Source organism: Mesoplodon mirus, assembly GCF_964341445.2.
Source record: "Mesoplodon mirus genome assembly, chromosome: 19".
Classification (NCBI taxonomy): Eukaryota; Metazoa; Chordata; class Mammalia; order Artiodactyla; family Ziphiidae; genus Mesoplodon; species Mesoplodon mirus.
The window spans coordinates 48,695,338-48,708,096 of NC_138995.1; the positions used below are offsets into that span (position 1 = coordinate 48,695,338).

Here is a 12,759-nt window from a genome sequence, read left to right on the forward strand (position 1 = left end):
AAGAGTAATCTTTTGATGTTAGGCTACCTGGGTTGATCTTTTGTTTTCGTTTTCTCAAAAACTCCTATATATCCTGGCTCCTCCCTTACCTCTTCCCAGTAGGCCCTCAGAGCTATCTCAGAGGCTATCTCCAGGCTTAAATCCTCAGCAAAATCCCGAAATTAAACACAATTCTCAACCCTTAGGTTATGCTTTTTTTTTTTTTTTTTTAGTTAACAAGGCTATGGCTTATATGAATCCAGAGTTCACAGAACTGAACAAAACTTCAGACAAACACTTGGGATTGGTCTGTGTGCAATGGCATTGAAAGCAATGAGCCTGGATAAGGCAATCTGAAAGTGCTGGACAGAATCCCACCTCCAGGAGCAGCGAAGTGGAGAAGAGGGGAGACTCGCTGGGTAACATGCTGTAATGGGGCCATGAGGGTTCCATGAGGGGCGCAGCTGCCTCAAAGACGAAGTGCCTGGGTCTTAAAGGGGCTCACCAGGAGACTGGAGGCGGGTTGGAAACTTTCCAGGTAGAAGGATCCACTTTTGCAATGACACCGGACTCAGGACAAGATACAATGGGTCTGGAAATGGCGGAGGCCGCAGCTGAGGTCAAGAGGGTCGCGCGTGCCGCCACTCCAGCCCACAGTGTCCTGGCGTCTCGAGGAACTTGGCCTCTCCGTGAATCTCCTCTCGGGCCGCGCGGGCACCGTACCGACAGACCAAACCAAGCGGCGAAGCTAGAATTACTGAGGCTGCCAAGAAATCCGGAGCTGCCCACAGCCGGCCGAGTCTCGCGAGAGCGCGGCCTCCCCGGCCCAGCATGCCTCGCGCCGCCGCCGCTGGTGCTGCCGCCGCCGCAGCCGCCGCCGCCGCAGCCGCTGCGCCGCGGCTTGAGGGCGGGAGGCTGGGGGAGGGTAGCGGAGCCGGCGCTGCCGCCATGTTGGGTCTGAGGCGGCTGCTGTAGGCGCCTACGGAGCAAGCGGGCGTGCGGAGCGGCCACAGCGGCGCGGGATCCGCCTCTCTGCGAGCGGCCGGGAGCGGCGGCGGCGCCGGCGCCATGAGCGGGGGCACCCCTTACATCGGCAGCAAGATCAGCCTTATCTCCAAGGCGGAGATCCGCTACGAGGGCATCCTCTACACTATCGACACCGAGAACTCTACCGTAGCTCTCGCCAAAGGTACGCCGGGGTGGGCCTCTCGGTGTGGAGCCGGGCCGGGCGCTCGGGGTTGCGCCCGGCTCTCGGCCCGCGACCTCCTCGCTCCCTTCCTACTCCCTCCGCCGTCCTCCTGAGCGGGGCCGCCCCCTTCCCTCCCTCCGGGCTCAGGCGTCGCGGGCTGGGCCCGGCCGCGGCCTTCCCCGGGCTCCCAGGCTTCTGCCCCAAGGTCCGCGCCTTCAATCCGGGGACTAAGGACCGGGAGCGAGGCGGGCACGGCGGTCCTGAAGTCCGGGAACGGGCCGAAGAGCAAGGAGATACGCGTCTTCCAACTCCGAAATTCGGTGCTTCTGTCGTTTTAGCATCAAACAAAGCCTGAGTATTCAAAGAATTTTTCCGCCTAGTCTTAAAGTGCTGATTTGTTGATTCTCCGGCACCCATTTTCTCGCGTTCTTAATTTCAATTCGCTGCATATCCCTCAGGTGAACTGTAAGTGATGTGCCCAAACTTTGGATTTCCTCTGCGACGCAGACGGTCTCGAAATGCCATTGGTACCATGGAGCAGATCACATCCCACTTGTCTCCTGTGTGGTATTTACCTGTTAGACCGGAATCCTTCTCCAAACCTGTTGTGCAACCATCTCTTTAAAAATGTTTGCTGCTCTCGTTTCGGCCTTGTTTCTGGAAGCCCGGGGGGAAGAAATGTTCAAGCTTTTTCCAGGACCCTTGTTCTGAGTGGTCAGTGGGCGCTGACCGACCCCCGTGGAGGCTCCCTGGTACAGAGTTCTGGGGTCGGGGAGGAAGGTGTTCTCCCCCAAATATTTAGCATCGCCACAGTCTTGTGGGTTTTGTTTCCGTTTACACGTCTGGGCTTTAGCTCCGCCAGGAAACCAGGAAGAAAATAAACTTTAGCTCCTGATCTTAAAAGAAACCTCACAAGTTTTTGGAACACTTAGGAGAGGGAAGCAAGATAACTAAGGTATTGATAATTTTCGCAGCACATGGTAGAGTTATAGAATGAATAGCACGATAAGGAGAGAGGTCCGGCGACAGGAAACAAATTTTCTAAATCTATTTTTTTTAAAAGATTAATCTTTGACCCAGGAGAGTCATTTCGCGGTATCACGCAAGTATTTAATGACATTTTTTTGGATTCTCTGGTACATCCTTTTTAATAGCACTCGTGTTGGGACAAATCTTATATCTGGGTAGGGAGCCTTAAATTATTTTATCTTAATTTTCTTTCCTCTCCCCTCCCACCGACCCCCCCCCCCGCGTGCATATTTAGCTGTATAATGTTTTAATTTTTATGACTTTGTGAGATTGTGAAAAAGGTCCTCTAAAGTTCTTGGTGGGAGCCACATACAAGCTGAAAACAGTATTTCTCTTTAAAGTGGTTTAATAGCTTTTAAAAAAGGCATTGTTTTACCTAATCTGAATTTTAAGGTGTCTTGCCAGTTCCTTCACTCCTCACAAAGAAAAAAATCTGTACATTGTAAAGATTTCTAATGTGTTCATTTCAGTCTTTTAAAAAAATCTGTACACTCTTTTATGCAAGAACCTAAAAAGTGTATTTTAATAACGATCCACATTTTTACAAATTATCCTTTCAACAGCTTCTAGGGTCAGTGAACATTTTGTTAGTCTGTAATAGTTAAAATCGTATGCAAAACATAATTTGTCCTTTTTATCATGACTTGATAAATATGTTATATAAGTACAGCAATGAAAAGATTTTTTTTAATCATTGAATTTATGTCTCTACTTATGGCTTTGATATTTAACCCCACATAAATAATATATTCTTTTTTCTTAAGAAATATGAGTTATTTAATGTGTAACAGAGGTTTGGGAATTTGTGTTTGCAAAAAATTGGAGTTATCAAATCTTGATATTATTCTACCTAGCAGTATCTAATCTAAAACTACTTTATAACTATCCAGTCAACAACCGGGCACTTATTTCAAATTTCAAAATTAGAAGTGGGGTGTTTGGTCTTAAAATTTTAGAATTTACATGACTTGTTGAGTAATTTGATATCTGAAATGCCACCTTTTTCAAAATTTGGATGAAGAGTGGCGGTATAACAGATTGAAGCCAAAAGTTTATTCATGGATTTTAGAATACTGTATGTTTAGAATACAGTGTGTATTTGGATTTAGAGATCCTTGTTAACTCTTTTTAAACTATGGAGTGAGTTAATCTCTTTAACATTCTTAGAATTCTTTTTAGGATGCTAATTTTTTTTCCCCTCTAGGGAGCTGTCTTTTTTTTTTTTTTCTTATCGTGAAATATAACCACACATGTTGAAAAGATAAGTAGATAAAATGAAATATTTTTAAACAAAGATCCTTGTAACTACCATCCAGGGTAAGACAGGCATTGCCGACATCCTACAAGCCTTCCACCCCATCTTCCCATCAACTACTACCCTCTTAAGCTAGATATAAATGTTATTCTGACATTCATAGTTTTATCACTTAAGTTTACATCTCTGAATGATAGCGTTTTGTCCGTGTTTGAACTTTATATAAATGGAATCATCTTGTATATATTTATTTTGGCTTTTATTGGGAGATAGTATTCCATCATGCATATTATATGTTTATCTATTTCTGCAGTTGTTTTGCATATTCTACAGTTGTTTAAATTGTTTATAGTTTTTGGCAATTATGAACAATGCCTTTGTGAACATTTGTGTTTGAGTTTACTGATGCATGTTTACGTAATTTTCTTTATGGTGTATACTTTGAATTGCAGGATCATGGGGATTGTGTGTCTTTATTAGATAATGACAAACAGTTTTCCAAAGTAGTTGTTTACTAGTTTTTATTTCAATTATTAGTACAGTATATGAAAGTTATAGTTGTTCCACATCCTTCAACAATAATATTTAGTATAAGGTATTTTATGTTTTAGTTCTATCCAATCTGGTGGGTATGTATTTGTACCTGGTTTTAATCTCCCTGATTACTAATGAGGTGAACACCTTTTCACATCTTGGTCGTTTGGATTTCATCTTTTCATGAAGTGCCTTTGAAATCTTTTGCCCATTTTCCTATTGAATTGCATGTTTTTTTCTAGAGTTCAGTATTTAGAATATGAATCCTTTGCTGGATGTATCTGTTACAAGTTTCTTTTCCCATTTAATGGTTTCTTTTGGTGAATAGAAGTTCTTTTAATGTAGACATGTTTATCACTCTTTTTCATTATGGCTAGTGTTTCTTTTCCTTTTTTTTTAAGGAGTTTTTCCCTATCCCAAGTCATGGAGTTACTTTGATTATCTTTTCAAAACTTTTTTATTTTGCCTTTTCACATTTAGGTCTATAATACGCCTGTAATTAATTTTGTATATGTTGTGAGGTATTTAAATCTTTAAATTTAGTAAGGGCATCACTTGGCTTATGTGGTCCAGATTATAATTTAGATTCTTTACTTGGATATTACTTACAATTTAAATCCATCTGGAACTATAAAATACTCCTGAAATTTTGGACTAGTTCTGTTTGAGTAGTATGTAATTAGGGTGACCATATGGCCTGGTTTGCCCTCGTGGAAAGTCCTTGTTTGTGCCTGTTATTCTGGCGTAATGGTTAAAACATCCCTTTTCTCTCTTGAAAATATTGCAGTTTGGATAATAAATTGTATGGTCACACTGTATATAATCAAAAGCCCAATCCCAGAGGTACTGCTGAATGGGTGATGTCTTTTATTTTCTGCTAGAGATTTCACAGACTAGCTCTAGTTCTATAAAGTGAAATTGAGGTAAGTTTGATGAACTTTAATACTCAATCTTCTGAATCAATGTCAGGAAGTTTTAAAGGCAACCTAGAAAGACTTTAATGTAGGTCTAAGTATGTTAGTAGATAACCTGGGCTGTAGTTTGTTTCTTATAGTCTTTGTCACAGCTCTGCGTTTTTTTCTTCCTAATACTGATCGTGACCTACACATAATCATCTTTGTTTATTTGCATGTGTTTATTGTCTCCACCTTAGCTCCCCACATAGAGTCTGAGCTCCTGGGATGAACGAATATTTATTAAATGAATGAATAAATGGAAGTTAATTAGCATTTTAGTTTATTAATCTTATAGAAGTCTCTTGAGGATATCTCCAAATTCCATGTTCACAATTGTATCTCTCTTTAAAATTAAAATACATAGGTATGTTCCCTCCCCCAACAGTAAGAAATTTTGGAGAATAGGGATATAAGAGGAAAAAATCTTATGACATGATTTAAATGACATTGTTGGGGAGACAGAGTTTCACCTTATGACTCAAGCTCAATTATAGTTTTCATTTAAAATTTAAGAGAAGAATCAGTTCAGGATGTTTGAGGGAATTGCAAAGTGATGACATGCATCAATAGTTTGTGGGATACTTCCAATTGTATTTGCACCTGTGTTTGTGAATATGATGCCCAGACACATACTAGATCCTGGATACCAAGAGATTTCCCACAGAATGGAAGCTTCGTGAAGGCAGAGAGTTTTGTCTCATTCATTGCTCTATTCTCAGTACCTGGAACAGTGCCTGGCACATAGCAGACCCTTGGTAAGTATTTGAATAAATGAAAAGGATACTTGTAGTTATTGAAGGTTTCTAATTATGGGAATCTCAAAGTTGGAGGAAGCTTACATTTTCTATAAACATTATATATGTAGATTTTAAAAGTATTTAAATAAAATTAAATGAAATTCTTATCTAACGTATATTTAGTTAGCTGTACCTGGATAATATACCCCTCAAATGAAACCAGGTTGCCACTGAATTAGGAAAAGAGACTTTGTGAAGAAGAATGATTATATAAGCCAGCTGCTTTTAAAATGATTTGTTTTTAAAATCAAGTGACTGGTGGAGGAATATAAAAGCGGGTAAATTGGTAATGGATTATTTCCTTACTTATCTGCTAAGTCTTGCCCATTGGCATAGCTTACCTACTTCTTGACTGTTTACTAGCCACATAGTCATAAACTTCAGAGAGTGGGAGAGTTTTGTGTGATGGATGAAATGCCTGTGAAGTGCTTTATTGATTTCTTGCATTCTCGCATGAGTTGGGGATCCAAATCTAGCAATTCACAAAATCACTACCTAGAACAGCAAAGATCTAGTGAAACTTAATGTTGCAGTTTCTTTTGGTCGCCCTATTTAGTGAGGTTGCCAGAACTCGGAGCCTTGGAAACAGTTTGTTGTTGTTGCATACATAGTCCGCAGAAATTCTTGGTAATTCTGGGAGTCTTGGGTCAAGTGCCAAAAACTAACTGTACATTTTCCAGTGGAGTAAAATAAGCAATGACTTTCTGAATCAGAAGTAAAGAAAACAACGTAAAGCCTGAAGAAAATAATAGTAGAAGGAAGGAAATATTAAGAGTAAAGAGATCTTACCTGTGCATGGCACATAGCAAGAATTTTATATTTAACTCAGTGCCAAAGTAATAATAGCAGTAACTGTAGACAGTTGAACTTGAATTTATTACTCCATGATAGAAGGTGCTTTCTATAGAAACAGTTTACCTTTTATTTTCTCTATGATGCTTTAAAGTAATACTTCAGTTAGCCGTTTTAAAAACTGGATATCATTGAAGTAAGTTTTTTTAATGGATAAAGTGTGAGTTAGTCTGTAAAATATTTTATTCACAAGGATTTTATTCTAGTTTTCTGGGGTGTTCATTTCTGAAAGAAAATGTGACCCAAAAGGCCAGTTGGAATACTTAGTAGCTCTTTGACCTTGGACAAGTAATTTAACCTTAGCTTTAACTTCATCTTTTAAATAAGAATAATAACGCCCATCTTTCAGAGTCATTCTCAGAATTAAATGAGATAATATCAAAAGTTAACTGTTTTATGGTAGGTGCTTAAGAGAGAGTAGCTATCTCAGTCTTATTTCCAACCACTGTCTCCATCTTTGTCTAGGTACCCCAACTCCATCAGTCATTCAGATCTATTGTAGTCTATAGTCTGTTGATCTTACTACCTTTCACTGCCCCACACTCCCCTCATAACTTTACTTCCTGCTTTAATTCCACAAGGAGTTGTTACAGCCAGTACAGAGCATATACTGTCAATCCCCCTTTCCCTCTCCCACTTTCTTGTACAAGTGTCAACACAGACATGCTGGCCAATTTCACTGTACATTTATGTTCACTAAGCCCAGCAGTCATGGCTACTTCCCATATATATATATATATATATATACTGTATTTCCATAGTCCATTCGTTCCATTTTTCTGCCTGACTATTCCGTTCCTTGTTTTCCTCAGACTTCCACCACCTCTTCCCCCATCTTCACTTTCAGCCTGTGAACCTTGCTTCCTATTTAATTGAGAAGAGAACAGCAAACAGAAGAGAATTTTTATCAACTCATCCCACATGTACCTAGTTACCTGCATCTGCTCCAAACCTCTCCTTTTCTCTGGTCAATATAGATAAACTGTTCTCTCTAAGGCCACCCTTCCACTTGTGCAAGATTTCATCCCTTCTTGATGATTCAAGGACATTGCTCTAGCAGTTCTCTACTCTATCTCACCTATGTATTCAGTTTTTCTTTCTCTACCAGATCCTTCCTGTCTACTCACAGATATGCTGTTATTTCACCCATCTTAAAAACAGCAACAACAAAAAAGCACTACTACTCTTAATGCAGTTCTTCTTTGTTATCTACTGCCCCATTTCCCTCCTTCCCTCTGCACCAGAACTCCTTGAAGGAGTTGTCTACATTAAGGTTACCAAAGACTTCCATGTTGCTAAATTCAGTGGTTGGTTCCTATTCTCAGTCTACTTGACTGATCAGCAATATACGGCACAATTGAAAGTGTTACTTCCATCTGGGAATATTACTGGTGGAGTTGTGTGATGGCTAGTGTTGTGTCAATTTGGCTGGACCACAGTGCCCAGATATTTGGTCAGATATTCTGGACCTTTCTGAAGGTGTTTTTTGAACCAGATTAATATTTAAATTACTGGACTTTAAAGCATATTTACTCTCCATGATGTGGGACATGGGTGGGCCTCATCCAGTCAAGGTGAAGGCCCTAATAGAACAAAGACTGACCTCCTCTGAGCAAGAAGGAATTCTGCCAGCAGACCACCTTTGGACTCAAACACAACTCTTCTCCAGGTCTCCAGCCTGCTGGCCTACTCTGCACATTTTGGATTTTCACATGAGCCCAATTTCTTAAAATAAATCTCTCTGTGTCTGTGTGTGTATACGTGCATCCTGTTGGTTCTGTTTCTCTGGAGAACCATGATGAATACAAGTAGTATCCAAGCTGAAATTTAGGGTAGGTCAGATGTGGGGAGTTGTTTTGGTAGAGGACAGAAAACCTGCTCCGTGTATGGAGAATAATGAGCTTGGTTGGAACTTAAGTTTGGGTAAGTGTCTGGGACCAGGTCTTAAAACTGATACTTGACAGGAGTTTTAACTTTAAGACTACATCATGGGGCTTCCCTGGTGGCGCAGTGGTTAAGAATCCGCATGCCGATGCAGGGAACACGGGTTCGAGCCCTGATGTGGGGAGATCGCACATGCCGCGGAGCAACTAAGCCCATGTGCCACAGCTGCTGAACCTGCGCTCTAGAGCCCGTGAGCCACAACTACTGAAGCCCATGTGCCTAGAGCCCGTGCTCTGCAACAAGAGAAGCCACCGCAGTGAGAAGCCCGTGCACTGCAACAAAGAGTAGCCCCTGCTCACCGCAACTAGAGAAAGCCCGCGCGCAACAATGAAGACCTAACGCAGCCAAAAATAAATAAATTAAATAAATAAATTAAAAAATAATTTTTTAAAAAACTACACTGTAAATGTTATTCTAGATTTCCATTTGAACTTAGCCTTAGTTTTGCAACTAACTTTTGGACATTTCTTGAATAATTCAACCTTTTGTTTATTGCTCTCCCATTTTAGTATTCAACAGACTTATTTTTCTTCTTTATCAATCAGTATTAGAGCCTAATTTATAATTTTTAGTTTGTGTCCAAAAGTTAAGACTTGGCACTTCCCTGGTGGTCCAGTGGTTAAGACTGCGCCTTCCATTGCAGGGGGTGCAGATTCAGTCCCTGGTCAGGGAGCTAAGATCCCACATGCCTCGGGGGGGCTGAAAAACCAAAACATAAAGCAGAAGCGATATTGTAACAAATTCAGTAAAGACTTAAAAAAAAAAGTTAAGGCTTTTGGAAAATATTAATGTTATTTTGAGGATGATAACCATACTTAACTCTGGACATATTTATCATTTAAACTTAGAAAGCTTTGGCATTTTATAATGGAGGTATTGTATTGGGAATTTGGTCACTATAGCTCTTCCCTGTAGTCATGTACTATGACTATGGGTATGGGTGTTACTATACTGTTAACCAGGTTTGACAGTGTGATATTTGAGCTTGCCTTGATTTAGAGGTAGAGATATTTTAGATAAATGATTTTGCCAGAACTTTGACCCTATCTCTTTTTTAAAAAAAGAGTATCATGGTATACATTTTTATTAATAAATCTTTGCTATTTGTAGCCAGAGTGGGGAATTGATTATATTCTTTTAAGACTAACAGAAAAAAAAAAGTATTTTCCCTACTTCCCCCTCTTTTGAACACTGGCCTAAAATTTGGGCTTTTCTAGTTTGGGGAATAAGAAAAACTAGAATACTTATTAAAGCAAGGTAACAACATGATGAAGTTGAGAATATAGAGGACAACCACCCCTAGTTTTAACATTCTGATCCAACTATTATTATCACTTTGTGTATTCTCTTACCAGCTATATTTGTAGGGAGGTGTGGGGGGGGTTTGCTTTTGTTTTGTCTCACCGTGTGGCATGTGGGATTTTTTTTTTTTTTTTTTGGCAGTACGCGGGCCTCTCACTGTTGTGGCCTCTCCTGTTGCAGAGCACAGCCTTCAGACGCGCAGGCTCAGCGGCCATGGCTTACGGGCCCAGCCGCTCCGTGGCATGTGGGATCTTCCCGGACCAGGGCACAAACCCGTGTCCCCTGCATCGGCAGGCAGACTCACAACCACTACGCCACCAGGGAAACCGGCATGTGGGATCTTAGTTTCCGTACCAGGAAGACCAGGGCTTGAATCTGTGCCCCCTGCAGTGGAAGTGCGGAGTCTTAACCACTGGACTGCCAGTGAAGTCCCAGTGTATGTTATTGATGTGAAATTCATATAATACACAATTAACCATTATAAAGTATATGATTCAGTGGCATTTAGTTTAGTCACAGTGTTGTGTAACCACTACTTCTTAATTTCAAAACTTTTTCATCACCTTGGGAAAATACCCCTTACCCATTAAGAAATTCCCTCCCCATTTCCCCGCCTTTCCTCAGTAACCACTAATCTGCTTTCTGTCTCTCTGGCTTTTCCTATTCTGGGTATATTATGTAAAAGGGATTGTATAATAGGTGACTTTTGTGTCTGTCGTCTTTCACTTAGCATAATGCTTTGGAGCTTCTTTCTAGCTGTAACATGTATCAGCATTTTGTTCCTTTTTATGGCTGGATAATTTGTGTGTGTGTGTGTGTGTGTGTGTGTGTGTGTGTGTGTGTGTGTGTAAATTTATCTGTTCATCTGTTGATGGGCATTTGGGTTGTTTCCAACTTTTGACTATTATGAATAATACTACTTGAAACATTCATTTCTGTGTGGACATAGGTTTTTTATATATGAGTGAAATTGCTGAGTCATTTGGTTATTATATGTTTAGTTTTTTGAGGAACCACCGAGCTATTTTCCACAGCAGCTGCACCATTTCACACTTCTACCAGCAGTGTGCAAGGATTTTTATTTCTCCACATCCTCATCAATATTTGTTATTTTCTGATTTTATTATTAAAGTCATCCTAGTAGTTGTGAAGTGGTATTTCATGTTGGTTTTGATTTGCATTTCCATAATGACTTATGATATTAAACATCTTTTCATGAGCTTGTTGGTTATTTGTATATCTTCTTTTGAGAAGTGTCTCCAAGTTTTTGCTCATTTTTAATTGGATTGTTTGTCTTTAACAATTTATTGAGTTCTTTATATATTCTACATATTAAATGCTTATATATGACTTACAAACATTTCTCTTATTTCATAGCTTGTCTTTTAATATTCTTTTAATTAATTAATTTATTTATGGCTGTGTTGGCTCTTCCTTTCTGTGCGAGGGCTTTCTCTAGTTGTGGCAAGTGGGGGCCACTCCTCATCACGGTGCGCGGGCCTCTCACTATCGCGGCCTCTCCTATTGCGGAGCACAGGCTCCAGACGCGCAGGCTCAGTAATAATATTCTTAATACTGTTTAAGAAGGGGTTTAATTTTTATGAAGGGTTTAATTTTTATGAAGTCCAATTCATCTGTTTTTTTTTCTTTTGTTGCTGTTGCTTTTAGTGTCAAATCTAAGAATCCGTTGTCAAATTCAGGGTCATAAAGATTACTCCTATGTTCTCTTAATATTTTTATAGTTTTGGCTCTTATATTTAGGTCATTGACCCACTAAAAGAAAAATTCTGTGTTTCTCCTCCATTCTGGCTTCCAAATTGTGGATGGTGGGGGGGATTTCCCACATCAGTCAATTCTCCAACTCCTTGGACACCAACTGGGTGTCCTGCAATTTAACTCAATTCTGACACTGTCTATGTGAAGTTAGTGTCAGATACCACAGGTTAAGGGCTCAGTTCCATAAGACTTCCCCCCACCCACTCCCCACACCAGTCTCAAGTCCCAGCTTGTGACCTGCATTTTTAACCAACTGGTTATAAATTGGGGGTTGCCACAACCCGTTCCTTGGTTTGATCATTTGCTAGAACAGCGCAGAGAATTCAGGAGACAGTTTACTTGTTAGATTACTGGTTTATTATAAAAGGACACAACTCAGGAACAGTCGGATGAAAGAGATGTATAGGGCAAAATGTGGGAAGTAGTGCCGAGCTTCCATGCCTTCTGTAGGCACATCACTCTCCCAGCACCTCCACATCTTTACCAGCCAGGGAGCTCTCCAAACCCCATAGTTTACAGATTTTTATGGAGGCTTCATCACATAGGTGTGATCAATTATTAACTCAATCTCAAGTCCCTCTCCCTCCTTAGAGGGTGGGAGGTGAGGCTGAAAGTTTCAAGCTCCTTATCATAGCTTCGTCTTTCTGATGTCCAGCCCCCTTCCTGAAGCTATCCAGGAGTTCACCAAGAGTCTCCTCATTAGAGCAAAAGATGCTCTGATATCACCCAGGAAATGCCAAGAGATTTAGGAGCTCTATGTCAGAAACCAGGGTCAAAGACCAAACATTAGAACAAAAGATGCTCTTAGTACCTTTATCTCTTAGGAAATTAGAGAAGTTTTAGGCACTCTGGCCAGGAGCTAGAGACAAAGACATATATATATATGTATTTCTTACCATATCTCAATATCACACCCACTTAGGGATAATTTTTGTATATGGAGTAAGGTACGATTTCACCCTTATTCTTTCACATTTGGTTATCCAGTTGTCCCAGAACATTTTTTGAAGAGACTGTTCTATTATCCCTGTTGAACAGTCTTGGACCCTTGTCTAAAATTAATTGGTCATAGATGTTTGGGTTTATTTCTGGACTCTGTATTCCATCCCATAAATCTATATGTCTGTCATTATGCCAGTACCACAC

The 12,759-nt window shown here is 40.4% G+C and overlaps 1 protein-coding gene across 4 annotated transcripts in view; it reads left to right on the forward strand.

Annotated features, from left to right (window-relative positions):
* The first annotated feature begins 843 nt into the window (after positions 1 to 843).
* The window catches only part of LSM14A (LSM14A mRNA processing body assembly factor), a 54,834-nt gene continuing 42,918 nt past the window's right edge, over positions 844 to 12,759 (forward strand). For 2 of the 4 annotated variants that reach the window (XM_082607753.1, XM_082607754.1), the window contains exon 1: positions 846 to 1,168. In XM_082607753.1, coding sequence (XP_082463879.1) covers positions 1,048 to 1,168 — 121 coding nt within the window. In that variant the 5' untranslated portion in view covers positions 846 to 1,047. Of the gene's footprint in view, positions 1,169 to 12,759 lie in introns of all 4 variants that reach the window. The other 2 variants (XM_082607751.1, XM_082607752.1) reach the window with 2 other exon arrangements.